Source organism: Bactrocera dorsalis, chromosome 5 (genome assembly GCF_023373825.1).
Source record: "Bactrocera dorsalis isolate Fly_Bdor chromosome 5, ASM2337382v1, whole genome shotgun sequence".
Taxonomy (NCBI): domain Eukaryota; kingdom Metazoa; phylum Arthropoda; class Insecta; order Diptera; family Tephritidae; genus Bactrocera; species Bactrocera dorsalis.
In genome coordinates this window covers 28,564,980-28,591,753 of record NC_064307.1, presented here as the reverse complement: position 1 = coordinate 28,591,753, position 26,774 = coordinate 28,564,980, and the positions used below count along the sequence as shown (strand labels likewise).

The 26,774-nt window shown below is 33.7% G+C and overlaps 7 protein-coding genes across 12 annotated transcripts in view; 2 read left to right on the top strand and 5 right to left on the bottom strand.

Annotated features, from left to right (window-relative positions):
* Positions 1–3,646, bottom strand: part of LOC105225034 (nocturnin) — a 40,864-nt gene extending 37,218 nt beyond the window's left edge. Inside the window, exon 1 of the mRNA XM_019989800.3 lies at positions 3,088–3,646. Coding sequence (XP_019845359.2) covers positions 3,088–3,152 — 65 coding nt within the window. The 5' untranslated portion in view covers positions 3,153–3,646. The remainder of the gene's footprint in view (positions 1–3,087) is intronic.
* Positions 3,647–6,831: 3,185 nt separating this feature from the next.
* LOC105225035 (phospholipid scramblase 1) lies at positions 6,832–18,092 on the bottom strand. 3 transcript variants are annotated; one of them, XM_011203339.4, is made up of 6 exons: positions 17,922–18,092; positions 17,623–17,854; positions 15,042–15,381; positions 8,219–8,709; positions 7,986–8,144; positions 6,832–7,556 (listed from the first exon to the last, which is right to left on the bottom strand). In XM_011203339.4, exons 2-6 carry the CDS (start codon positions 17,755–17,757, stop codon positions 7,497–7,499), a joined length of 1,185 nt encoding a protein of 394 aa, XP_011201641.2. In that variant the 5' UTR covers positions 17,758–17,854; positions 17,922–18,092; the 3' UTR covers positions 6,832–7,496. The 3 variants fall into 3 exon arrangements, with proteins under 3 accessions (XP_011201641.2, XP_049315403.1, XP_049315402.1); XM_049459446.1 differs by lacking the exons at positions 15,042–15,381; positions 17,623–17,854; positions 17,922–18,092 and adding an exon at positions 12,411–12,894 and having other exon boundaries at positions 8,219–8,696; XM_049459445.1 differs by lacking the exons at positions 15,042–15,381; positions 17,623–17,854; positions 17,922–18,092 and adding an exon at positions 12,411–12,880.
* Positions 13,035–22,082, top strand: LOC105225038 (peroxiredoxin-2). 3 transcript variants are annotated; one of them, XM_049459447.1, is made up of 5 exons: positions 13,035–13,111; positions 21,061–21,248; positions 21,309–21,426; positions 21,490–21,895; positions 21,953–22,082. In XM_049459447.1, the coding sequence occupies exons 1-5, from the start codon at positions 13,050–13,052 to the stop codon at positions 22,010–22,012; spliced, it is 834 nt and encodes a 277-aa protein (XP_049315404.1). In that variant the 5' UTR covers positions 13,035–13,049; the 3' UTR covers positions 22,013–22,082. The 3 variants fall into 3 exon arrangements, with proteins under 3 accessions (XP_049315404.1, XP_011201648.2, XP_011201647.2); XM_011203346.4 differs by lacking the exon at positions 13,035–13,111 and adding an exon at positions 20,591–20,721 and having other exon boundaries at positions 21,070–21,248; XM_011203345.4 differs by lacking the exon at positions 13,035–13,111 and adding an exon at positions 20,591–20,721.
* On the bottom strand, positions 18,228–20,324 carry LOC105225036 (phospholipid scramblase 2). 2 transcript variants are annotated; one of them, XM_049459448.1, is made up of 4 exons: positions 19,943–20,324; positions 19,375–19,887; positions 18,683–18,841; positions 18,228–18,618 (listed from the first exon to the last, which is right to left on the bottom strand). In XM_049459448.1, exons 2-4 carry the CDS (start codon positions 19,855–19,857, stop codon positions 18,595–18,597), a joined length of 666 nt encoding a protein of 221 aa, XP_049315405.1. In that variant the 5' UTR covers positions 19,858–19,887; positions 19,943–20,324; the 3' UTR covers positions 18,228–18,594. The 2 variants fall into 2 exon arrangements, with proteins under 2 accessions (XP_049315405.1, XP_011201644.1); XM_011203342.2 differs by having other exon boundaries at positions 19,375–19,865.
* LOC105225037 (spliceosome-associated protein CWC27 homolog) lies at positions 21,061–23,889 on the bottom strand. The gene is made up of 4 exons (XM_011203344.4): positions 23,741–23,889; positions 23,144–23,688; positions 22,677–23,084; positions 21,061–22,611 (listed from the first exon to the last, which is right to left on the bottom strand). Exons 1-4 carry the CDS (start codon positions 23,780–23,782, stop codon positions 22,083–22,085), a joined length of 1,524 nt encoding a protein of 507 aa, XP_011201646.2. The 5' UTR covers positions 23,783–23,889; the 3' UTR covers positions 21,061–22,082.
* A 281-nt stretch (positions 23,890–24,170) lies between these two features.
* Positions 24,171–25,830, top strand: LOC105225039 (protein CLP1 homolog). Its single transcript, XM_011203348.4, has 4 exons — positions 24,171–24,389; positions 24,442–24,994; positions 25,048–25,552; positions 25,621–25,830. Exons 1-4 carry the CDS (start codon positions 24,291–24,293, stop codon positions 25,730–25,732), a joined length of 1,269 nt encoding a protein of 422 aa, XP_011201650.1. The 5' UTR covers positions 24,171–24,290; the 3' UTR covers positions 25,733–25,830.
* Positions 25,788–26,763, bottom strand: LOC105225040 (YEATS domain-containing protein 4). The gene is made up of 2 exons (XM_011203350.4): positions 26,092–26,763; positions 25,788–26,038 (listed from the first exon to the last, which is right to left on the bottom strand). The coding sequence occupies exons 1-2, from the start codon at positions 26,648–26,650 to the stop codon at positions 25,878–25,880; spliced, it is 720 nt and encodes a 239-aa protein (XP_011201652.1). The 5' UTR covers positions 26,651–26,763; the 3' UTR covers positions 25,788–25,877.
* Between the last annotated feature and the right edge of the window lie 11 nt (positions 26,764–26,774).

Here is a 26,774-nt window from a genome sequence, read left to right as displayed (position 1 = left end):
GAAGAATACTACCAGCGATCAAACAAGAGAAGTCTTATACTTTTCTGAACTTCGGTTTAATTCATATTATTTAACAAGCAAGGAAGGAGCTAAGTTCGAGTGTAACTGAACATTTCATACTCTTGCAACTTGCCAAGATCAAAGCTAGTGAAAAGACTAACTTAGTTGTTGGAAAAACTGTATATTAAAAATATTGCGATAGAGCTCAACATTCATCTTTAGATGAAATCGTAAATGCGTTCCAATCAAATTTGTATCTTCTTAACTTACTTTATAGACCTAGACTAAATTAGTTTCATACCTATATACCTACATACCAACGGAAATAATATCGAAATAATCATCAAATAAGACATAACTGACAGGAGTGAAATAAACTAGATGTTTGAAAACCTGGTATTAGTTATATCTAATCCCTTCTAGAACAAGCTTTTATCCGATGTTACTCATTTTAGGCACAAAAAGACACGCTCTTTTAATATTATTAAGGCTGGGGGCTTGAAAAGTTTTGTTCCGATATGAACAATTTCTGATCATAAGGTGGCACAACTCGAAAGCACTATTCGTGCAAAGTTTTATTCGGACGCATTGATTGGTTCTTGATTTGTATACCGAAAAGTAATCGTTTGCATAGGCGGACAGACGGACGGACAGACATATGGACAGAAAAGCATACATACAGTCATTCGGATTTCAATTCGTTTTGTTTTTTTTTGATTATTTAGATATATATAACCCAATATCGTACTATATTAATTTTAGGTGATACAAACAACCATTAGGCGAACAAAACTATACACTCCATATTAACATGCAAGAGATCAAAATTGGCTTAGTTAAATGAAAGGAACGGAAATAAAGGGGGTCTTCGCAACTATGTAGACAAAACAGAGACTCACTGTGATATAATAAATTATAAATTTTGGCCTCAGTAAAAAACGACGAACTGCCTTAGACTTAACTCTGTTATAAATAACTATGTATGCATATGGAAGCTTAAAAAAGTCTATCAAAATAAAACGAGTGAAAATGTATTTAATAAATAGTCTTACTTTGTTATTACTGTAGAAATAAAATATACATTAATTGTGCAATTTTATTTTACTGCAGCATTCAGGGGTTAAGCATGCTGATAGCCCATGCATCACCTTGTTGTCAGAGTAAAATTGCACATGCGTACGGAGAACTTCACTGGAGAGCTTTGCTGCAATAGCAAACACCAATAAAACTTGAGAGAATAAAAGGGCTCTCAATTAACTTTGCAGCATTTTAAATGAGAATTACTGCTACTCATAAAGAGGGAACGGAGCACAGCTGTAAATTAGTGGAGCAAAATGGTATCATTTGTTTATATTTTGTGTCAGGAATTGGAAACAGTAATTTTTTGTCCACATTTTTTACTTAACTAACAAATTAACTTACTTAACACCATTTGCAAGTCATCACATTTATTGAAAGTATATTTTTTTCATAAGTATGACATACATATGTATACATGTACATGCATATATACATATATAGCTCTATATTTCGACCTTTAATCAAAAGTCCAGCAGCAGCAAATATTAGCTGAGAAATGTGCATGTTATACGTGCTATCATTGGGTATCTTTTAGGTTATTATTTTGTTTTACTCTCTATAATTTTTTTGTTTGTAACTATTATGTTGGAAAAGTAAACAAATGATCGAAAGTATAGCAAGTATGTAATAATATACTTTTATTCCATACGATAGGGTGTCCCGTTTTCTACCGAAGCATTTTTACTTTTATATTGGGTTGTCAAAAAAGTCTTGCGGTATTTTCGTAGTTGGCGCTGAAAGCGCGTAGTTCTAGTTTTATTCGTCGCATCGGGTCATGCTATTACCTGTTTGGAAGCTCATTTCACGAGCTAACACGTGTTTGATTGATTGTCGTTTCTTTTAAGTCGTTCGTGAGTTATAGCGTCGCAAACATGGAGCAAAATAAAGAGAAAATACGGCATATTTTACAGTACTACTACGATAAAGGCAAAAATGCATCTCAAGCCGCCAATAAAATTTGTGCAGTTTATGGACCCGATACAGTTTCCATTTCAACGATGGTTTCAACGTTTTCGTTCTGGTGTAGAGGTGGTCGAAGATGCGCCACGCTCCGGAAGGCCTGTCGTCGAAAATTGCGATAAAATCGCTGAATTGGTCGAAAGAGACCGGCATAGTAGCAGCCGTAGCATCGGTCAAGAGCTGGGCATGAGTCATCAAAAATTCATTTCAATTTCAATAAAAAAAAAAAAATTCAATAAAAATACCGCAGGACTTTTTTGACAACCAATATATGTTGTATATATGTTATAGGGGTTTCGACGTTTCCTTCTGGGTGTTACAAAATTCGTGGCAATTTTAATATGCTCTGTTCAGGGTGTAAAAAAATATAGAGTTTATTTGCTTTCGAGGTGCCAAGTAACAACTTCGATTGTTTTCTTTTGAGGATTAGAATGACAATAAATTCAACTAAGTAGACCAACTGACAAATTACCATAGAAGAAAAGCTTTATTTACTATGCACTGTATTTTCATGAGGTAGTAAACAAAGCACACCCACCCACACACACACACAACTTAATCTTAATCTTATTGTCTTAAGTGACATATACTCTCTTACTCTTACTCTCTCATAAATTCAACGCGAAAATTTTGTTGCTTCATTTATACATACATAATTATTTTTGTACAACTAACGAATCGAAGGAAGTTTTAAGAAGATACGTATGTCACACAGATAAGGCCCACCCTTATGTGCATTCCATAATAATACACGCGTTGTTTTGTCGATATACTTTTACAACGTTGGCGCACAGTATGTTTGTGTGTTTGCATATTGAACAGGCAAAACTTTCTACTGCAAACACCAACGTCTTAATGAAATTAGGTAATATGCAAATGAGGACGAATAATGACTGACAGAGTGGTGAATGCTGAGTGCCGCTATGTCAAAATCAAACGATGAAAGCTGAAAACTTATCGAAGAAACCTACACACACACATTTATATTGAGTATTATAATAAATTTAATATTTTTATTGAAATTTATTTTATTTTTTCACAACTCACATGAATTTTTTGAAGATTTTGTAAAGTGCCACCACGTAATGGACAATCGTCGAGATCAGGAACATATTGCAGCCACATTCGAAGCCGCGTGCTTAGGCCAATTGATTTAATTTCCGTTGCCCCTATGCACTTGCACTCAATTAGCTTAATATATTTTGCTACACTTGCACTGAAAACATGTGCATATTATTACAGAAACAATTTTCAATGCTTTTAGGCGTCGGCAGCACTTTCCACGTGACACTTATCACTCACTAATCAATTCGGTTGTATGTTTCGTCACACTATTACTTCACAAATTGTATTCATCCGATTCATAATTAGCGAAATTGAGAAAATGGTTGGAAAAATCAATTAAAAATGTTATAAGCAATCACAGGCAGCTGTTACGCGACGTGATGCGTTACAATGCTTCCGATATTTGGCAATGTTTGTGCAGAACTGTCATCAATGTCATTTCCGTAATAAGGCGACAGTAGCAAGCTGATGTAAAGTAAGACGTCGAGTAACGCGCGAACACTAACCACGCCAGAGACATGCAAGAGCGAACTGCTTTCTCCGGCTGAAACACTATACCATACATCGCTTCTTATTACAACTAATGCATTGCATTGTTGGTAATTTTTATTAGCGTCTTTGATTGGTTGAGTGCGTTTGGCGTCTATGATGACGTTAGCTCCAGTGAGTGCAAGAAAGTGAATTCACAACTACAAATTTGCGCTTTTTCAACTTCTTCGCTTTTGTTTTTTATTTCTTTGTATTATATTTAGCGTCTATAGAGAGCGGTTAAAACTAAAAAAAAAATAAAAATAAAAATTATGATCGACAACAAAGAAAAGAAATTTCGGCGGTACCTGATAGATGATTACTTACAATAATTCATTATTCATTATAATTACCTATAATAATTCAATAGATGATAAGAGGTAGATTTTTAAAGAATTTCTTGTGTGCAAGTCCGTTATAAACTAAAATTCCGCTTCTAGTTCTCAGCGAATTGGCCAACTGCTCCGCTGACGTCATGGTTGCTGGTTTTTGGAAGGGTTTTCAATTACAATGGTAGCAATATATTGAGAAGTTTTTGTTTACAAATGATTTCAAGTTAATAGCCTCACACCTAGCGTGGTTCAATCACCGCTTGTGAGTAATTGTGAGAGGAATTTGCAAAAAAGTCAAATCAAAGTGACAGAAAGGAGCGATTTTATTTAGAAAGATCAAGATACTAAGGCATTTAAAAAAAGTATATTACACCTACTTTTGACTTTTCCGCACTGAACGGGAGATAATGAGTTTGCACGAGGTTTGAAACACTCGAAAGAAAACGTTGGAGACTTTAAAAAGAATATATACATATAAATGATGAATATAGGATATAGCGCCATACTAGCTGATCGAACAAAATGCAGTCCTCGTGTGGAAAACTTCTTTAGATGACAAGATATCTTCGGTCGAAATTAAAGTTTTTTTATTTGTTATGTACGCTTGAAGCCTTCCGATGTCTTATGTTCTGTAAGCAGTGAAGTATCCATGAAACTAACATGGCCTGGTTAATTGATCCTAAAAATTTCTACTATCTTTAAACCAAAAATACTCAGAGCTGACAGTTTGAATTTTTTTATATTTTGAAATAGACCTTCTTAACCGTATTCTCTAAACGTCAGCTGATAGTGCTTTGGGAAGAGACAAAGAAATACCATTTTCAACATATGTACATACATATGTTAGATAGCAAATGGACGATGGGCCATTACTAACGCAAAAAAAGGTATAGTTATGGGACTCAAAACATGCAAAGCCGTCGAATTCATTCATACCAAATCGTGTTTGAAACAGAATCATCTGTCAGCAACATAAAGAGATTATATTAGATTATAGTTTATTGTCTTAAGGGGGTATTCTGGTCTAGATGCATGAATTTTAGGCATTTTTTAAACTAAGATAAAAAAAATGAAAAAAATTTTTTCTGTCCATTTTTTATATGTCTTTTATTAACATTTTATTAATATAAAAAAAATGCAAGAAAAAAACCAAAACTCGTCGAGATACGGGCCGGTGAAGTGGGGGCTTCAAAAAAACGGTGCGTCCTGGTTGACGTGATTTCAACCCTTGTAGAGATCTAAAACACAAAAAACAAGAAGATTCTCCATTAGTAAGGATGTCGTTATCGGGTTGACCATTTTCCAAAAAAAAAAGAACTTGAGATATCTTGTCAACCACCTCAAAAAAAGTAATTTCGAGAAAAACGCGTTTAAAGTTTAGGAGACAATTCTAGTGAACACTGACGCCACGCCACAAAATCGGCTGTATCTCCGAAAATAAGTCGAATTTTGAAAAATCCTTCCAAGGTTATATTTTTGAAAATTTTGATTTTCAAAATATGCAAAAAAAATCGATTTTTGCAAAATCCAAGACCAGAATACCCCCTTAAGAATTATACAATTTTTTACGCAATATACAGCAAACTTGATGTCCTATAAAAAAATAATTGAGAACTTACGCTAACAAACCACACTATGTTCACAAATCACCTAAAACCTATTCATCATACACCACAAACCCTTGTAGACTTTTCTTTAGATGAGAATAAAATTTCAGATTCTACAAACTAACAGGGTCTGTTAAGTCGCTAAACAGTGCTTTTACATTTGCGCTTAAATGTATGCTTTATTTTAATACTTATAGAAAAGCATAGATATTAATCAATAGCATATTATTGATGTTAGGTCCTCAAATAATCCAGTTAATTTGAGTACCGCCATTGCTATGAGTCATTATAAAACACATGCGTACTCCAATCCACAGAAACATTGTAAGATCCAATTAAAATACTTTTAATTCAATTCAAATTAAACGAGAAACATTTCATACCTTGAAAAAAATAATTAAATTATTTTTTCTTTAGGCTTGGAAAATTTATTAAGGGGGTATTCTACTCTAGAATTTTGGAAAATTAAGAACAAATCCTCCAAAGGATTTTTAAAAATTAAAATTATTTTAAGAGCTACAGTTACTTTAGTGACTACTACTACTACTTTTTCCCACACGGTACCGGCATTATCTCAAGTTCTATACAACCGATATACTTAAAATATTGTGTGAACCTTCTTTATATAATCCTTTACCCTTTATCTGTATATAATCCTTAATCCTTTGTTTTTAATATTAAAAAAAAATCAGGAATTTCAAAAAAAAAAGCGTAAAAAATGATTTTTATTTTCAGGCAGTCGCCATTTTTTTCGTGTTCCCTGAGGTAGGGACTATAACAGCATCCTTACTGATTAAGAATTTTTTTTGATTTTTTTTCAGACCACCAGGAGAGTCAGGATCAATGCCACCAGGATACGCCATTTTTTTACACCTGTCTCTCCCACCCCACTCTAATTATTTTAATTTTTAATATTTTTTTTTAAATTTTTTTTTCTGTATTCTTAAGATATTAATAAAAACACCATAAAAAAATGGATAGTAAAAATATTTTTGGTTTTTTTTTTTAAATAAAATTCAAAAAACTGCCCAAAATTTGATTTCTAGAGTAGAATACCCCCTCAAATATTGCCATAGAAACTATACTCATCCTAAAAATATGATGCATTATTTTGGCGCAATGGATGTATTCCTGGGCTATCTTGGTTACTTATAGATTCTTTCCCAGCTATAAAACTATTTTATTGACATAGATATGTGTTAAAATAGTACCGTTGTTGTTATTATTTTCAGACAATGAAACGCTGCACCAAACAAAAATTGTTATTAATTATTGTGGTGGACATTTATTTAAGCTGTTCTTTCAGTTTTTTGGTACAATTTCACAGCAATTTAATAAATACAAGATTCATACATATATATAGATATATTTATATAAATACATACATAGTATATGTACATTTGTACACACATACATATATGGCGATAAGGCAACACGTATTTGATTATAATCATTTATTTATAAAAAACAGAACATTTATAAAAATAACAGTAAAAAAATTGTACAATTCAAGTACTTTGCCTATCCACACTCTTTACAGTTATTGTACATGAATTTTTAATGAGTATATACATACATTAAACTTTTTACTAAAGAATTCTATTTATATAAAATGCATATATAAATAATTATATCACACTTTAGAAGCGATGAAAGCAATTCAATTGACAACAAAAACGTTTTTTTTTTAAATTCATATGTTCGCTGTAGTTTAGAAATATATTATTTTTTAATTCACTTTTTGTTTTTACTTTGGTTTAAAGGTGACTAGTACGTCATATTATATCCAAAAATTTGTATTTTTTACATTCGAATAAAATATTATTGAGATAAGTTTCAAATTTAATATCAAAGAACACCAAATGGCGTGTATGGTTTGATTGTTTTAAACTTTTTCATTTTTTATTTTTTAAAGCCGTATTGTTTAGAACATGCCCGGACGGTCGGTTTCATTATTTGCTTGCTTTTCAAAGAACATGGCATCCTGAAATAAGTAAACAAAATGTTTTATTTTAATTATGAATAAGCAGTAATTCAAGTTTCGACGAAAATATTTATATTTATGTATGTATAATAAAACTATATATTTGGAATAAGCATATTGGATGCTAGCTGAATACTCTGTCTGCAAGCAACTAATAGTTGTAACATTTATTCATATAGAGGTATATACACATAAATAAATACACACGTACATTTATTAGCCAACTACTGTTTATACATTTTCTAATAATTAATTGTTTTTTTTATTTTACCTCAGTTCTCAAATTCTTCGACGCACACGATTTATCAGTTTCAAACGATAAAACTTAACGCTATATCGCTATTCCGTATAATATATATGTATATACACAAATATGAAATTGGTATGCTCTAGTAATCGGGTCCAACCGAAAAGCAAACGAATACTTACAATAAGGAAAGTGGCACCCAAAAGCACAGCCTTCATGCGCACATCCAAGTCCATCGGAAAGGTAATACCAAAGAAATCTGCATCGGTGAATATTTCGCGCGCTAAACCAGACCATTGTTTTGAAATCTTCCCCACAGCCTCGCCGGTTAAAGAAACCACCTATAATGTTAATGAAAATTTTTATATTGAATAATAATGAATGTTACCAGCAAATCGAAAATTTTAATTTTTACCTTAAATTCCACATCGCCGCACATTGAAAACGTGCAAATAGGTCCTTCGATGCGTAACACAGTATCGCCAATATGATTTTTAATACGAAATGATGGCGAACAAATGGACCATTCTTGCTCGATGGTGCCAATTACATTGCCCGGCGGTGCGGATACTTCCATTGTTTGTAGGCAACAGGGAAAACAACATGCCGAGCAGGCTAATGGGCGATACATATGGATGACTTCATTACGGAAATTATCAAAAACTTTCATATCAAAAGGACGTGCGGGGCCACACATATTACGCGTGCAGCAGTCGTTGTCCTCTACAGCGTAATAGACTTTTTGGCCGAGCGCATTTTTTATGGAGAATTTATTATTGGTTTCGAAGCCGGTGAAAGCTTCAAGTAGTTCGACTTTTTGTTTAACCAAAAGCTGGTCGACCATCGTAAGGTACTCCAAGCCGCGTGGACAATTCGGTATTCCGGCGGGTATACTCATCCAGTCGCCTGAAAATAGAAGCAATGTTGAATTTATTTTTAAGATTTGAATATTCATCAAAGGACAATCAAATAAGAACGGTATCGTCTATTCGGACAAGAAAGGATCACTATCCATTTAAGGATAGTCGAGTCGTAGCAAATAAATCTGATTATATTAACACCAACAGCAATCTCAGCCTCGAAATCCAGCGCAGAATAAATCTTCCCAACAGGTGCTACTTCGGACTGAGTAGGTAATTAAGAAATAAAGTCCTCTCTCGACGAAAAGAGACAAAACTCTATAAGTCACTCATTAAGACCGTCCTGATATATGACGACGTTGCGAGTTTTCTAGAGAAAGGTTCCGCGGAATATTTATGGTCCTTTGCGCATTGGCAATGGCGAGTACCGCAGTCTATGGAACGATGAGCTGTAGGAGTTATAAGACGATATTGATATAATTCAGCGAATTAAGAGACAACGGTTACGGTGGCAAGGTCATGCCGATGAAATGGGCGAAAACGCTCCAGATCTGAAAGTATTCGACGCAATAGCGGCCAGCGAAGCAGAGGAAGACCTCCACTACGTTGGAAAGACCAGGTGGAGAAGGACCTGGCTTCGCTTGGAATCTCTAATTGGCGCCAAATTGCGAAAAGAAGAAACGACTTGCGCGTTAAAGTTAACTCGGCTATAACTGCGTAAGAGGAGTCTAAGCCAGTAAGGAAGAGGAAGAAGATATCCGATCAAGCATTATCCGCAACAAAATATCGCAAAATTATTTGCAAATTATTTTATACATAAACGCATGGCTATGTTTCACCACCACCACTCAAACCACCAGTATTACCCATCTTCTCGCTTATATTGGGTAGTCGAAAAAGTATTTTCGTATTTTGTAAATATATGTCTTTGCAGTCGTATATCTCCAGTGCTACCAATCACATTGTATCATACCATACAGTGTTGGAAAGGTGAATCGGGGAAGTAGGAAAAAGTGTGAAAACAGTGAAGAAATTCGCTACATTTTGAAATTTGTGTATAAAAAAGGGAAGAATGCCACGCAAGCCATCAATGAAATTTGTGAAGTTTACGGAAACGATGCTGTATCAGTTCGTGGAGAACAACAATGGTTCGTCCGCTTTCGTTCTGGAAGTTTCGATTTAAAAAAAAAATAGATAGTTGAAGTTTGATTAGAAATACGAAAAAACTTTATCGATTACCCAAAATATTACTAATACTCATCAGAAAAGAGACTAGAATTAGAACAGTAAATAAAATGGGAGGAACTGAGACTGAATGGGTGAGAACGTATATAACTTCGTTCGCACAGGAAGACTTCGCAAACTTGTAGTTTATAGGTGGGGGAACGACGAGGGAAAACGAAGGGACCTGGAAGGAAAACACGCTTTTTCATGTTGTGTGTAACGGTTTACTGATAAGTAATTCGGCATTCCTTTTCAGTTGGAAAACATATTCAAAGTTCTGATGGAATTTGAACCGGACTGGACCACTGATTTAAGAATAAAAGACATATCATTACTACTAAAGCTATAGATTTATGATGTATGGTTTCAAGAAAGTCTTCTATTGAACTTTGCTATGGACCACAGAACAGATGGAACTCTCAATCTTCGAAGGCAAAGAAATTGAGCTCTTGGAGTCAATGGTTATATAGATTCAATAGGCGCCATCGATTGCAGTTAGTATGGGGGAGGATAGATCCAACTTCGGAACAAGTCAAGCCAATGACGAAAACTCTAAAAACTTATGCTACTGGATAGGAGTTTATAAATAAACAACATGTTGTCTTGATATTAGCTCCAAGCCTTTTGCCGACGAATTTAAATTTGGTTCTTTAAAACACAGACTACAAATTTAAGCATTCGTTTTCAAATTAAATTAAACGATTAACTGAATGCAGTAGTATAATAATATAACAATGTTAATCTAGCAAGTGTGATAAGTTTAGTAGTACGAGTGCATTGTTATTCTTACGTAAGTAAATATGTATGCAATGTAAACAAAAATGAAAGCATTACCATTTGAATAAAATAAAAGTATGCCAATTAAGCGACAACAATAGAACATCACTTGATCACTTGAGTGTACTGTATTATATGTATGTACATATGTGTGTATATATGTAAGGTACAGGCACATACGATCAATTGTGCTAGAACTTGGTTAGATTTCAAAGTCAACAGTAATTTAATTAGTTTCGTATTCGGCTTTCGTCATATGTGTGTAATAGTTATCATTCTTAGATATTTGTCTGATTTGATCTGTTAACCCACCGAACACCATTTTGATCATATCAAATCTTTCGATGAAAAGCTTTAGAATGCAACAATCTGAGAAAAGAACAACGGTTCCGATTCCGACAAATGAGCAGTTTCTTGGTGAGAAAAGGCCGTGCGAAAAGTTTTTAGTCGATATCTCAAAAACTGAAGGACTTGTATAACCATGCCCTTCCTCTTCCTGACTTCAGATTACCCGTAAAATATTTTTCCTTTCATTTTTATTATTTTATTTTTCTTTTCCAATGAATTTCAACAAGTTATGATTTTTTTTCGCTTTTTACCATTTTCACTGGTCTATTGATCATTTACAATGATAAAGTCTCAACAATTTCTCCCTTGACTTTGAAATTAATGAACGTGTGGCTTTAATCTAAAAACCAAATCGTGTCTACCGAAACATATTTTTCGCTTAACAAAAATAAATTGTGCAAAAGCATTTCCTATCCACTGATTGTATCTTATCGACTAGCGCATTCGAAGAGAACAATCAAGAAATTGTACAGATATAATTAATGCAAAATCATTGTTTTGATAAGACAGGTGTTCTGTTTAAAACACTACAATAACCGATTATAAATTGATAAGCAACCGTTCTACCTAAAAACAGAAAAAAAAATCAAATACTTAGGGGACTTACTCACAACTGTTAATTGTTTAAATATTGATGAGAAGCAAGAGTAATTAAATAGTTAAAGAAACATAATTGGCATATAAATTTCATTTACCACTAAGAAAACTGGACACATTTACTGTTTTTGTATTCAAAATATTCCCGATATTGTTTCTTATATCTTTATTCCGAGATTCAATCATTTAAAGTTGTGTCGATAGCACAAAAACAACAATTTGTGAAAAAAATTGGAATTTGTCAAAATCAGCTGTTTTCTTTTGTACCTACATTTTTTTTTTATTAAAAAATAAATTTTTCAAAAAATTCAACCAATGAAAGTGCATTTTTGAGTAATAACTGAATACGAAAATACCAGATTGATCACTCCCAATACGGTTTTATTTATCGTTTCTATTTTAGTATTTGAATTTTAAAATTTTAACGAATAGCTGGCAACGGGTTAAAATTAATATTATTCAAACAATATTTGTGTGTATTTATCCAGTATGTACAACGAAAACATCACTTTAATGCCTTTAAAAGCCATCAACATACAGACATACAGAAGTACTACGACAACCGTTTGAAAGATAAATGTCTTTGTTCTTAATTTATAACGTCATAAAAGCATTTTAGTGATAAGCAGTCCTTAGATAATTGTTTTAAGTAGCACACTTGCAACTGAAGATTAATGAAGATAAGTATCCTTAGACTTAGGTTCAGGGTTTATTGAAATGTGTGTGCATTTGTTATGTGCACAGGTCTTTATTTAGATTCAGAAACTTTTATCTCTTGTTTTTTCATGCACTTGCTCTCACCTCTTATCCTCATCGCTTAGGAAAAATTCATATCCTTTCTGTTTTGCAGATTTATTAAAACGCAACGAGCGGCGAAATTTCTTTGCCAAAGGTTTGTTTGTCTCACGCTCAACAATAACCTTTAAATGTCCACTGCGTCTGCGCAGATAATCGTATTTCTCATACAAACTATGCCAAATGATACGCAGCACATTGGCACCTACATCAACGATACCGTTACTATTCGAGTTGCCAGTGTTAGGCACGTTTTGAGAAGCTGCAGCTGGACCATGCAACTCAACCGTGGAAGCATACAAATTTTTAACCGTTCGAGATTCACACATTATGTTTGACTAGCGTTCGTTGTGATGACTACACTTGCTTTGACACTCTTTAATTAGTATAAAGGTCAAATTGTACATTAAAATTTTGTTGTGATTATGTTAACGCATGGTATTGTCTAGCTGGACCGCCGCCGTCACACTAAATGTCTGTGGACGAATTTTCAGCCGACGAAGGCATAACAACCATCACAAGCGCTTATGACTGACGGCTATGCGCGCGTTTATCACTTAATTTGCTCAATTAAAGAACTTAGTGATAAGATGTGAAGGTATTCATACGGCAGAATTTACAACGCGCAATGTAAACATAACACATATGACTTTATTATTTTATAGAGTATGCTATTTGTGCGGAAAGGCTGGAGGTTGCGGTGAAAGGTGAGCGGCGATTTAAATTGTAATTACTAAAACTGATGGTTGTATACTAATTTCAACAATTGTAAAAATTTGTAATTGTTCTACGTGTGGAATGTGAGGGAGGGGAGGACTTTTACCGCCATTGCATTTTAGGCATACTTTGTTTTTTCTTAGCAAAGTAGGTCAATGCTCTGCTTGACTAGCACACGGGTTGGTGTTTTTATGTAAAATTTACACACACTCAATTCGAACTCAAAATATGCATGAAAAATGCAGCTTCTTTATTGATTTGTCTTACTGTGGCTCTTCATTTAATGTACACAATACCAGGTCATTGACTATGTGCATGACGAGACTATCACATATTTCTTAGCCCGTCTTATCGCGAGAAGAAACAAGTGAGAGCCTTTCAATAATGACTTCAATGGTCAATGATGATTAAATATATGTTATGCATATAAATGTATTTGATTACATATTAAGAAACTTGGAATAGTACTTTCAAATGTCTATACCTACATTCATAGATAGTAACTGTCAATCGACCATTGTACCCTAGCTATCTCTACGGTTATTCCAAAATTGTAATATGTTTTTAAATACATAATTACAAATATGTATGTATGTATATATATATATATATATATATACGAAATGAGATGCTATATTTATTTGAAACACTCGGGACAGAAGAAAAAATATTTAATTCCAATGTATGTGCGATGAGAACAATTAATATTGTTTTCCTGGATCATATACAGGTATGGAATATTTTATAAACTAGGCTAGTGGAAACCTAGATACTATTTTATAGTCTTAATTCCGAAAACAAAACAAAAAACAGGTTTCCATATATTTTGTAAACGATTTGTAAAATAAGAAGACTTTATACAAGAACTTATTTTTTTTTTTTTTAACAGCCCTTGGTCGGATAAAATCCGAGTCATTTCCGGTGCGTAGAACCGGCTGTCGTGGGAATTGCTTGATTTTTGTCATACACTTCGTATGGCAACTATATACTTTAGTGGCCGATATCGGCGTTTCCAACAACTGAACAACTTCTTGGGGAGAAAAGAAGGTGTGCAAAATTTCAGCTCGATATTTGAAAAACTGAGAGACTAGTCTGCGTTTATACATACTTATAGAAGTAAATTGAGTCAGCTCGTCGTGTTGAGGCTGATCATTTATACATACATATGTATGTATGTATGTATGTTTTATAGTGTCTCAGACGTTTCCTTCTGGATGCTACAAACTTCGTGGCAAACATAATGTTGTTGCTGTTCATGGTATAAAATTTAGTATGTATGTATCCAAATCGTGATATACAATTTTAAATATATCGAATGAATATACATACATATGTACATATATAATCATTATCTTATTATAATCATTTTGACATTACAATATAAAAGGAGCCGATATTTGTGCATAATATTTAAACGACAGTTATAAAATACAGTCAAATTAAATTACTAGATTTTACACTCCGTCGTGCCTTATTTGAATTTTGTACAACAACAAAGTAACTTATATTTGAATATTCTACTATGTGTTCTCTCAAGTGGGATCAGTGGCTTTAATAGATAAGTTTCTTTGTTTTGAAATTAACATTCAGTTCTTTCAATATGTCACCCATAGCAAAGGCATTGAGTAGTTCTATGAGTCAAAAATAAAATACGTGACGTCAGCATATTTTTGCAGTGTCTAAAAGCTTATGAGATTAGTGAGATTTTAACATTGTAATAATAAGAACTCTTAAATAACAGTTAAGTAAGCAGACTTAAAAATATAAATGTTGTGTAATATGTTGTGGTTTTATATATATGAAACATACTTTCAGTTGAAATAAAAAAGTTTGTAAATGTGTACCAAAACCACTTTCGAAAATGCGAGCATTGCTTCAATCAAATTGTTATTAGTAAAACATATGTATGTAAGCACTCACCAGCTGGTCCCATTGGTTGTCCCGGTGGCCCCATCGGTTGCGCTGGTGGTGGCATTCCTGGTTGCGTTACTATTGGACCTTGTGGCCCATAACCTGGTCCTGGTTGAAAGCCTCCACCGCCATTGAACTGCGGCTGTGGATTGGGCATGCCGCCATAAGGTGGTTGCTGACCGCCATAAGACGGTTGTTGACCACCATAAGGTGGCTGTTGTCCGCCATAAGGAGGTTGTTGTCCACCATATTGGGATTGTTGACCACCGTAATTCGGTGGAGCCTCACCGTAGGGAGGCATTTGAGGAACGGGCGTATAACCACTTTGCGGCTGTCCTGGCACAAAACCCTTATCAAACAAAGAAGGCAACATTAATAATTAGTATAATAATCTTAATCAATCTTATATGTATAAATGTGAAGATTCTGTGTAAAAGAACAAAACAAATAATGATTTCACAACCGGGGGCGTTCATCAAAATATATATGTATAATCGTAAATCTTACAATAAATACTGGCAACATTTAAGATAAAAATTTTATTATTTTATTAAAACTAGTTCTTATCTGTTATATAATATATATCCACGTAATCACATGGCCGCACACTAAGGTGAAGTTTCTTTCAAAATTTTAAATTATTTTGGGATCATATATTCATATAAATCTAATACAGTCAACGCTCAAATTAGAACCACTTTGTTATACCCTGAACAGGGTATATTAAGTTTGTCACGTAGTTTGTAACACCCAGAAGAAAGCGTCGGAGACCCTATAAAGTATATATTGTATATAAATGATCAGTGTGTTGAGCTGAGTCGATTTAGGCATGTCCGTCTGTCTGTCTGTCCGTCCGTCCGTCTTTGAAATTATGCAAACGACATTTTTTCTTCAAGAAGCTGCTCATTTGTCGGAAATGCCTATATCGGACCACTATAACATATAGGTGCCATACAAACTGAACGATCGGAATCAAGTTCTTGTATGGAAAACTTTCACATTTGACAATGTATTTTTACCAGATTTGGTATATATTATTTTCTAAGGCAACAATGTAATCTTCGAAGAAATTATTTAGATCGGCTTACTATAACTATATCTGCCATGCAAACCGAACGATCGGAATCAATGGCTTGTATGGAAAACTTTCGCATTTGAAGCGGTATTTTCACGAAATTTGGTATAGATTATTTTCTAAGGCAACAATGAAATCTCCGAAAAAATTTTTCAGATCGGATTACTATAGCATACAGCTTCCATACAAACTTAACACATAGTTACTAAAAGAAATGCACCTGTGAAGGGTATATTAGCTTACGTTTTTTCTATTTTACGTTTTTCGTTTTTTCTTGTTTTATTTAATTATTAAATTGTGTACTTTTGTTCACTATTAATAAAAGTCAAAAATTCAGCACAATGCATATCACATGATCATGTTCAATTAAAAATAGCAAACACATGCTTGTATCTTAAGATTTTAATTAGTGAAAATCCTAATTGGTGAGCGTTAACTATTTATACCAAATGCATTTTTTTAATTTACATACATAAAATATATTTATCAATTATTTCGAAATAACATAACAACTGGAGAAAAAAAAATGCCTATTTAAATTAATAAACGTATTTATTTCGGTAATAAAAGGCACATTTTATGCTTTATACTATGTTATAGCATACTTTTCAGAAACAGAATGTCTTCATATAGTGGAATTTACTTTAGGATTAATAAAATAAAAAAATATGAAAAAACGTTAACTTTAGCTGCACCGAAGACATGATACATTTCTAATAGTATATTCGGGTATAAAAAAGATCTTTATTGATTGTGATAGGTCAGTTTGAATGGCGCCAGTCTATTATAGCCGTCCTGAACAATATGTTCTTGAAGGTATCTTGTCTAATAAAATAGCTTTTTATAAATACAAGGGCTGAATTTTGATCGGCTGATTGTTCGCGACTTCGCATTTAATCAATTTTAAATCATAACGTTTTCGGGTAATAAGACTTACTTTCCACAGGTTTTCGATTGAATGCACAATTAAGAAGATAGTACTACTAGTCTTTTAGAGAACAATAATATTTTCTGATTCGCGTCGCTTCACAAAATATTATGCTTTTTCATAACAGCCTTGCAAATCAAGTTTTTGTGTTATTTTACTAGATTTCTGAATCTCACTTCATTACTTGCAAAATTTGTATTTGTCTCCAAGCTACAATGTGAATATATTTTTTTTTGAAGTAAGAAGAGTAAGGATTCGGATTCAAAGGTGAAACGAAATAACTGTACAAAAAATACTTCTTCATTATAGCAGGACTAATTTTTATTATTTTCCTAATATGCGGCTTTATGTCATGAATAGCCTTCTGTTATTTTTTCTAACACGACTGTATACATTTTCTTTTCACAGAATTGCATTATTCATCTTGAAACTGACTCAAGTTTAGTACCAAAATAGCTGCCAAGCCCAATGCAGACTAATATTTGATAATTTTTTTTATAAATCTGTATCAAAAATTTAAGTATAACTAATAAGCCACATACATATGGGAACGCCCCGTTTTGAAATTATGCCAGTGCGTTACTTACATATGCTCCCGGTGCTGACGGTTGATACCCTTCCGCTTGAGGCATGTTAGGAACATTTCCTTCTGGTGGATATCCAGCTCCAAATCCCGGTGGTACATATCCGCCCTTATTTATATTACTCATTGGCATTGACATTGTGCGTTGAACAACTGACTAACAAGAAAATTTTTTCAATTGGGCTTTCTCTGGCAAACTCTCCCACTTTTTAATGAGACACAAACAATTTTTGTACCTAAAATGGTATTGGTTATTTCGTCATCGTTTTGATATGTAAACAAAAAATGTTTCAAACTACTAACGATACTACGTTCCAGCCTAAGTAAATGTTATACTCGTATCACTGCACAATAAGTAATTAATTCTTCCAAAATTAGGATAATATTTATTTCCAATGCAAATAAAAAACACTTGCTAGATGGAGAAGTGTTTTACTTTGAATAGTGTTGCCAGCCGAAATCATTTATACCGCCAATGGGTATTCACAACTCAGGTAAAATTACGTATTTCATGAAAAGTTTATATGACGAAATTGAAGAAATGTTAACTGCTTTTATGAGAATCAAAAATTCTCTTCTCCAGTGTAAAGTAAAACACAAACAACACAATTTCTAATTTATTGCAACTTTTATTATCATTTGTCAAGTGATTGCATAAGTAGCATCATTATCAATATTTCAAATATTTGCAATATAAATATAGCATTAACCTTATTATTTAGATTGTAATTGTAAATATTAAAAAAATATATTTTCAAATAGTGTAAAAAAGGCTTTTCTCGGTGTCTTATTTGTGAGCAGGTGAGTTTGTAAGTACTTCGTTAGCATTAAGATGAAGAAAAGCATAAAAGTGGACGCTTTATGGAAGAAATAATGTTAATGTGCGCGTTGAGTATACGTATTTTGTATAAGTCCTTTATATTGAAGCAATATATGCTGTACTGGCTAAGCTCAAATTATCATTTTTAGCAGTTTCTTAATATTCAAAATGCACCATGTCCTGTAAAATAAAAGAATTACATTAAAAACAATAAGCAATAAGAATTATGACAGATTTGAAGTACAATGAGAAAAGTTGCGGCCAAAATAACTGCCTTCATTCGCACATCTAACTCGATTGGAAATTTCACTCCAAAATAATCAGCATCAGTAAACATTTCCTTGTTAATACCTGTCCACTGCTTTGAAATTTTTCCAATCTTATCTCCATTCATAGCAAAAATCTAAAAAACAAGAAAAAAATGTTAACTTTATAATATTAATTTACTCTTTACAAGAAGTCATAAAGAACCTAATTTTTGGGGTCCGATTTGAATTTCTTCGGAGATTGTACAAATGTTTTAAAGAATTCAAGCCAAATTTCATTAGAATATCTAGTCAAATAAAAAAAAAGGTTTCCAATCAAGGATATACTTTTGTTAATTCAATTTGCATGGAAGCTTATAATACAGATGTTTGAAATCGGGGATTATGACAAATGAGCAGCTATTTGTGAAGAATAGGACGTGTACAAAATCATAACAATCTGAGGTGCAAGGTAGCGTATTTACAGATAGACGAACATGGTTCGACTCAGCTCTTCGAAATGATCATTAACATATACAAAAATGTTTATAGGGTTTTCGTGGCAAACTTTCTATCCTGTTCTGGTTAAAAAAAAAACATTATGTGCTGATCCTGATAAATTATTGTTTTTTATATATTTTCATAGATATGCATTTATTTTTAGATTGCTTAGAAACTTTAAATTACTTACATCAAACTCCACATTCGCACAGCATTTGAAAGTGCAGCGCGGCCCACGCACACGCAATACATTTTCACCATAAGCATTTTTAATTAAATATAATGGACGTAATAGTGACCATTCTTGTTCCACACTGCCAATAACCGTTCCGGGTGGCGAAGACACTTCTAATGTTTGCAGACAACATGGAAAGCAACAGGATTCGCAACGTAGTGGTCTATATATATGCAGCACTTCATTTTGAAAGTTGTCAAGAATTTGAATATCGAAAGGCCGACAAGAACCGCACAAGTTTCTGGTCAAACAGTGTGTATCTTCCACAGCCAGGTAGACATTTTCGCCAGCAGAATTCTTTATTTTTGATTTGTTTTTCATTTCACAGCCAAAGAATACTTCAACCAAATCCACTTGTTGCTTTATAAGCAACTGGTCCACGGCTGTTAGATACTCTAGACCAGTTGGACAGTTAGGTATGCCAATAGGAATGCTCATCCAAGCTTCTATTGGTAAGGAATCAATAAACTGTTAGTAGACCTACTTCAATAAAATTCCGTACTTAGTTATGAAAAAAAGTTACCTGCTGGTGACATAGTGGCTCGTGGTTGTCTCACGATTGGTGGAGCATCTTGAGGCACCCCTTCGTAGTCCCGATTTTTTTGCATTCTGAATGTTGATTATATTTTTTTGTGGATGAAGTAATCGTAAGCGATTTAAATATTAATTTTCTTGGGTGTTCAGCATTCACAAGGTTCTACGTTTTTTCAAAACTTTTCTTATCGAAGTTATAAGTTTAGTTTTATGCCGATTTAAATAGCACTGATTAACGGTTTTCGTTATTGTTTTAATAAATTTTAAACAATTCGTTCAAAATTAAAATAACTAAATAAAAATGCGTAACAGACACTCCTTAAACAAAAAAGGGAAAATTAAACCACAACAACAATTCAATAGGCAGGAAGAATGATAGAAACTCTTGATAAAAACTTAAGTTAAATGCGAAAGGGTGTACTGAAAAGGGAACATATTTTTAGTTTTGTTAAAAAAGTTTTAACTATAATAAGATGTTTCTGCACAAATTACAAATTGATTACGACCTGCAGTTTATAACTCTTTTTAATTATATATACATTAGTTTTATTATTTTGTGAAATAAATATAAAAAATGGCTTAATGAGTTGGTGTAGATCATGACAAATAATGCAACCTTGTGTTTTTTGCCGGTTGCACTGTGCCAATCTTTATCTCGTTGTTTTTTACTTTATTATTACATTTTATAAAGTGAGTGACGCTAAAATATTTATAGTTTCAAACAAAACATTTAAAAATCTGTAAACTAGACAATAACCTTTGAACAAAGTGTGTATTTCAGATTTATAATTTCTTAAAAACTAATTAACAATGCTATTTATAATGCAGTTTCCCTTTGTTATTGTTCCCTTATTTGCTTCCGTCATCAAAGTATTAGTTACCTCTCTTTTTTCCTTTAATGTGTAAAAAACAATTTTAACTGATAAGTTGTTATTACGTTAAATAAGCCGGCATCAATCAAGAATTTTATCAACAATACACGCATGAGTACTATAATATAAGCATATATATGGTGACCACGCATAAGTTCGATTAGATATCACCATTCAGTGGCTAAAAAGTGTTTGCGTGGCTTTATACATACGTGTTAATACTGTTACAAATTAGTATTTACAGATTTCGGATGCTACCACACACAATGTTGTCGAAACTTTGTATTCTTATACTGTGTGCAGTATTAACAGCGGGTAATAAATATGCCGAAAGTGGACAATGCCATTCGTTTGCTGGAGGCTCTGTTTATCCTTCCGAAGGACCTCGTGGTGACCACAAGTTGCAAACCACTAAAGCTGTCAGTACGTATTATGAATATATTTGTTTTTGATATATTTATAGTGTGTTTACTCTCTTTGTAGTATCTAAGGCAGCTCCCACTTTTGAAGGAACGGCTGTTGTGAAAGGAGAATTTGTCAAATTATCACTTTCCCAATATCATGGAAAATATTTAGTACTTCTGTTTTATCCACTTGACTTGTGAGTGAAAATTTATATTCACTATCCATCAAATTGCATAAACGAATACATTTTTATTTTCAGCACCTTTGTGTGTCCCACTGAAATTATAGCGTTTTCTGATCGCATCGAAGAATTCCGGAAGATAAATGCTGAAGTCGTGGCGATTAGTGTAGATTCACATTTTACACATTTGGCTTGGATAAACACACCCCGAAAAGAAGGTGGTCTTGGATATGTAAAAATTCCACTGCTTTCGGATTTAACGCATAAGATTAGCAGGGATTATGGAGTTTATTTAGAAGATTTAGGTCACACACTACGTGGTCTATTTATCATTGATCATCGTGGAATCTTGCGGCAAATTACTATGAATGACTTGCCAGTGGGACGTTCAGTAGATGAGACACTTCGTCTGGTACAAGCATTCCAATATACCGATACACATGGAGAAGTTTGTCCGGCTGGTTGGAAGCCTGGTGCAGAAACAGTAATAAAATAAAATTACACATATCCATAGTTATAAACTAACATATTTTATTTTCAGATTGTTCCAAATCCCAAAGAGAAAACGAAATATTTTGAGAAGATTAACAAAACTCCATAATATTGTAAATTCTTTGCTTCCCAATTCAATTTTTTGATACCAAAATAAATATGTATATTTCAAATTTTCACTAATGCCGTTTCGAACTTTTACTACTACTTCCCCCACTTTTAGAACCTTCTCCTCTTTTACGTTTGTTAAGCGGATTTCTAGGATCATATGCATCGTACCAATCATCACCCTTAGTGGACGCATCCTTCGCCAATATGGGTGTCGCTTCCTCGAACTTTAATGTGTGCGCCAACCAATCGTCGCCCTGAATTTCTTTCTCTATGGTTCCATCATCTAAAGACTCATTAGTTTCACTCGATTCAGATTGCTTCTGTTTAAGTGCATCCAATTTATTTCGGAATTTCGATAGTAAGCTTAAAGTAAAATCCTCTCGGCTGGCACCCTTTTTTGGTATTTTTGATTTCAAGCCACTGTATTTCACTTTTTCATCGACAAAATTTTTTATGAATTCATTATCTTCAGCGGAGTTAACACTTAGTTGGTCAGTTTTACTCTTCTCCGTTTTTTTATCACCCAAATTTTCTCTTTGACGTTTTTCAGTTTGATATTGTTTCTTCAGGTTTTGAATTTCTTGTCGAATTTCATTTCTAAAAAGTATTAACGTTTTATTTTAAAATAATTGTAAAAATGTTGAAATATAATTTGTGTGTACCTCTTCAATTCGCTTTTTATTTTTTGCTCCTGCTCTTGTGTCAACAAAACGTCTTCATCAGAGTCAGACATTTCCTCTTTTATTTCAGCTGCCTCCGTTTTAATTACTTTTTTAGCCTCATTTGTCTTTAGCTGCAATTTATCTTTGATTCGCTGCCGACGCTCCTCTATATCATCATCATCCACTGGTTCTTTTTTGACACATGCTAGTCTTCGTTCCTCTTCCAGCATGTCTTCATCATCTGACCTCACGTTGGTATCTTCGATACGTAAAGCATCCTTGCTAAGTTTGGGGTCATCTACCACATCGTGCATTGATTTTGCCTTTCCGGCATTTTTTTGTACAAATTGATTAGTTTCTTCTTCATCTTCCTCTGCTTCTTCACCAAATGAAAGCAACCCAAAATTTCTGTAAAGAAAGCGGTTTAGAAAACAATTTCACGCCATATAAGAACTTAATTTAATTACTTGACTCCCTTTTCACGTTTTTTAGTCTTTTCTTTTTTAATTTCTTTTGCTACTTTTCGTGGCACTATATCGTCAAAAGGATTGCTTAATATTTCAGCGCCTAATATTCTTTGAGGATACATGGGACGTTCATTATGATCCACTAAACCCTCCTCCAGTTTTAGCATATTGTACAAAGTATCACCTGTCACCTTGCCGAAAAGTGTGTTTTTGTTTTGAAGCTCCGGTGTGGCGGCCAAAGTGAAGAAAAACTGTGAGCCATTATCATCTTTATCGGCATTTGCCATTCCAACAAGTCCACGCCGCGCATAACGTAGACGAGAATGAAATTCATCCTTAAATGTGTGACCGTAAATGGATTCTCCACCAGTTCCATCGCCATTGGGATCACCACCTTGTACAATGAAACCTTTGACTACGCGATGAAAAATTGTGCCAGTGTAGTATCCTTCCATACAAAGTTGTATAAAGTTGCGACATGCTTTGGGACATTCTCGAGACCATAATTCTATATCTATGTCGCCAGCGGTAGTCTTGAGGAGAACCTATGAATGAAAATTAATTTAATGACCATATTGATATAAAAAAATATCTTACCTTTCCTGAAGTCGGTGGTTCCTGAATATAAATATTACTCATTGTTAAATCGTTTGTTTATAGTTTGATTTTATTATTTATAAGTTCTGATAAATATTAGTTATTCACAATAGTGAAATAGCGATACCATTCCCAGCTGTTATATTCTGACGTTAAGGTGTCCACGCAGTCTTAAAAGTTTCATAGAACTTTTTTAGTTGCGCATCTTTATAATCCAAGTAATAATCTTTAACTATTATGTAAAAATTAAGAAATTTTATTAAAGTAATCACTGTGATACAATAATTAAACTATTATATTTGTTTCTAATAAAGCAAATTTAATTTTCCATAAAAAAATATAACTTACTGGTCGATTTGCCTTTTGCAAGGACTTTGTTAATATACATATGTATGTAAATACAACCCTGCATATCAGCTGTTTATAAACAAAACAGAAGTATTTAATATTTAAGCGTCAAACACGATTTCCTAAAGAAGAGAGAATTCTCAATAATATTACCTTGTTTGGCTAATTATATTATATTTTGGGCACCAAACTGTTTTGAACGATGTCTGACGAGGCCAAAGAAGGCGAAGAATTCACATTGGAAGCAGATTCTGAACTGCGTTTTGAAATAGAAGACAAGGATGCGAAAGTTTTCGTTACAGTGGGTTTAAAAAATTATAACAATTTTCATAATATAAATGTGCAATTTTTAGCTCATTTCTGGTTTTGCCGAAATGTTTGGTACTGAATTGGTTAAGAAGAAAAAATACGAGTTTCTAACTGGCGCGAAAGTGGCAATCTTTACCTATCATGGTTGCGTATTAAATGTAAATGGCAAAACTGATGTTAGTTACATTTCGAAGGAGACGCCAATGGTACAATACTTAAACTGTCATGCGGCCTTAGAGCAAATGCGTGCTAGCGCTGAAGAAAAGGATGAACGTGGACCGATTGCAATGATTGTAGGACCATTAGACGTCGGAAAGAGCACACTGTGTCGCATTTTTCTTAACTATGCTGTGCGACTTGGAAGACGTCCACTATACGCTGATATTGACGTCGGACAAGGATCTATTTCTATACCAGGTACTATTGCTACAATACTCATTGAACGTCCGGCCAGTATTGAAGAGGGCTTTTCTCAGACTGCACCCCTAGTGTATCACTTCGGTCATAAAGGCCCAGGTAGCAATAATGTACTATATAAAGCGACAGTATCGAAAATGGCAGAAGTAACTCTGGAATCCATGAATGTCAACAAACGAAGTAAGTAAATGTAAATTTTGTCCGGTAACATATCTACATGTACATATTTTTAGCGAAACATTCCGGCATGATAATAAACACCTGTGGATGGGTAAAGGGTGACGGCTACGCTCACTTATTGCACACAGCACAGGCTTTCGAAGTCAACGCTATCTTTGTATTGGACCAGGAGCGTTTGTATAATGAGCTTTTGAGAGATATGCCTTCGTTTGTGCGTGTCGTGTTGCTGCCAAAAAGTGGTGGTGTGGTAGAACGAAGTCGAGATTTGCGTAGTGAACAGCGCGACCTACGTATTAAGGAATACTTTTACGGCCATCGAACACCTTTCTATCCATTTTCATTTGAGGTGAAATTTCAAGATTTGAAGCTGTACAAAATTGGCGCTCCGCCGTTGCCAGATTCCTGTATGCCTATTGGTATGAAAGCGGAAGACAATAAAACCAAGGTTGTGGCAGTAACGCCCAGCCCCTCATTGCTACATCATATATTAGCGATTAGTTTTGCTGAATCGACCGACGAAGACGTGATTGGAACTAATGTGGCTGGTTTTGTTTGTGTGTAAGTACTCCAAATAATTGAACTCCAATAATTGAAACATAATTGGAGACTTTTTTCAATCATTTCAGTACTGATGTGGATATGGATAGACAGACTATAACTGTTCTTTCACCACAACCACGGCCACTACCTAATACCGTGATGCTATTATCGGAACTGCAATTTATGGACATTGTCTGAAACCATTAACTAAAATTTGTTGCAAATTGAATTATTTTATCAATAAATAAAATATATATTTTTTCATTGAAATAAAAAGGTTGTATTTGCATATGTAATTATTCAAATATTTTACAAATCTTTTTTGCAAGTTCAGCTTATGTATTTATGAAGTGGGTGGCTTTTGTACCTTAGCAAGTTCTGCTTTGAACTTCGCTATGGTTTCACGTGCTAGTTTTAACTTGTCCTTTAGAGAGTTTATTTCACTTTTTACTTTTCCCTTTACATCAATTATATTTTCCAAGGTTTTCTCTTTCTTCGTTTCAACTAGAGAAGACAAAAATTAATATTTTCAAAAAAATACAGATTATAACACTTACAGTCGGTATCGTGTGTGTATGATCCACTTGTTAATGGTTGCACGTTCATAAGAAAATGTTGCATTAGCTGTGTGGGCTCTTGGAAAACGATTTCCTCGTACGACTCGGATACCAAATGCACATTAGCAGCGCCCATCCGTTTGGTATTGTCCAAATTTGTGCTCGATAGCTCACCATCAACCACAGGGCTTTGGAATAGCTTTAATATATGATAGCAAGTTACCGGCCTTTCTGTAGGATCGTGGAAATATATTTTGATGACTACTTCAAATTCACCCCAACCGGTTTCGGTAATTTCATAAGGCGGTTTCGTTACAATTCGATTTGGATTGGCATAACTTTCGTGTAATTTAAAGTGAACTTTTTTCACGTAAACTGACATATCCTCATTGTGATACGGCTTTACATATACTTTCCATTGATGTGTGTGCCCATCTTCGTTCTTTTTGCCAAAGGATCGTGCAATATTACCATATACAATTGGCTTAACTATAACCAAACCTTTTACGCGACCGCCTGAATCTGGGCCAAAATCCGTGGGTATATTAAGGCTGTTCATGTTTAGACTGCGCTTTAATTGACAATTTTACATTTAGTTAAAATTTCTTGTGTTTACCTATTTAGACAACTGTTTTTATTGAATTCGCTTTTACTTGTCAAACTGTGACACAAAACAAAATTGA

Excerpts from the sequence above, each read along its gene's own strand:
- LOC105225036 (XM_011203342.2), bottom strand. The coding sequence starts at position 20,027 with ATGCAAAAAAATCGGGACTACGAAGGGGTGCCTCAAGATGCTCCACCA. Across the intron at positions 19,866-19,942 it reads AGCCACTATGTCACCAGCAG|AAGCTTGGATGAGCATTCCT; the intron begins GTAACTTTTTTT and ends CCTTACCAATAG. Across the intron at positions 18,619-18,682 it reads TGGCCGCAACTTTTCTCATT|GACATGGTGCATTTTGAATA; the intron begins GTACTTCAAATC and ends TTTATTTTACAG.
- LOC105225040 (XM_011203350.4), bottom strand. The coding sequence starts at position 26,650 with ATGAACAGCCTTAATATACCCACGGATTTTGGCCCAGATTCAGGCGGT. Across the intron at positions 26,039-26,091 it reads ATACACACACGATACCGACT|TTGAAACGAAGAAAGAGAAA; the intron begins GTAAGTGTTATA and ends TGTCTTCTCTAG.
- LOC105225038 (XM_049459447.1), top strand. The coding sequence starts at position 13,050 with ATGACTTTATTATTTTATAGAGTATGCTATTTGTGCGGAAAGGCTGGA. Across the intron at positions 21,249-21,308 it reads GCAAACCACTAAAGCTGTCA|TATCTAAGGCAGCTCCCACT; the intron begins GTACGTATTATG and ends CTCTCTTTGTAG. Across the intron at positions 21,427-21,489 it reads CTGTTTTATCCACTTGACTT|CACCTTTGTGTGTCCCACTG; the intron begins GTGAGTGAAAAT and ends TTTTATTTTCAG.
- LOC105225039 (XM_011203348.4), top strand. The coding sequence starts at position 24,291 with ATGTCTGACGAGGCCAAAGAAGGCGAAGAATTCACATTGGAAGCAGAT. Across the intron at positions 24,995-25,047 it reads CATGAATGTCAACAAACGAA|CGAAACATTCCGGCATGATA; the intron begins GTAAGTAAATGT and ends ACATATTTTTAG. Across the intron at positions 25,553-25,620 it reads GTGGCTGGTTTTGTTTGTGT|TACTGATGTGGATATGGATA; the intron begins GTAAGTACTCCA and ends CAATCATTTCAG.
- LOC105225035 (XM_011203339.4), bottom strand. The coding sequence starts at position 17,757 with ATGTCAATGCCAATGAGTAATATAAATAAGGGCGGATATGTACCACCG. Across the intron at positions 15,382-17,622 it reads CGTCAGCACCGGGAGCATAT|GGTTTTGTGCCAGGACAGCC; the intron begins GTAAGTAACGCA and ends TTGTTTGATAAG. Across the intron at positions 8,710-15,041 it reads ACAACCAATGGGACCAGCTG|GCGACTGGATGAGTATACCC; the intron begins GTGAGTGCTTAC and ends TTCTATTTTCAG.
- LOC105225037 (XM_011203344.4), bottom strand. The coding sequence starts at position 23,782 with ATGAGTAATATTTATATTCAGGAACCACCGACTTCAGGAAAG. Across the intron at positions 23,689-23,740 it reads AACCACCGACTTCAGGAAAG|GTTCTCCTCAAGACTACCGC; the intron begins GTAAGATATTTT and ends TTTCATTCATAG. Across the intron at positions 23,085-23,143 it reads AAACGTGAAAAGGGAGTCAA|AAATTTTGGGTTGCTTTCAT; the intron begins GTAATTAAATTA and ends CTTTCTTTACAG.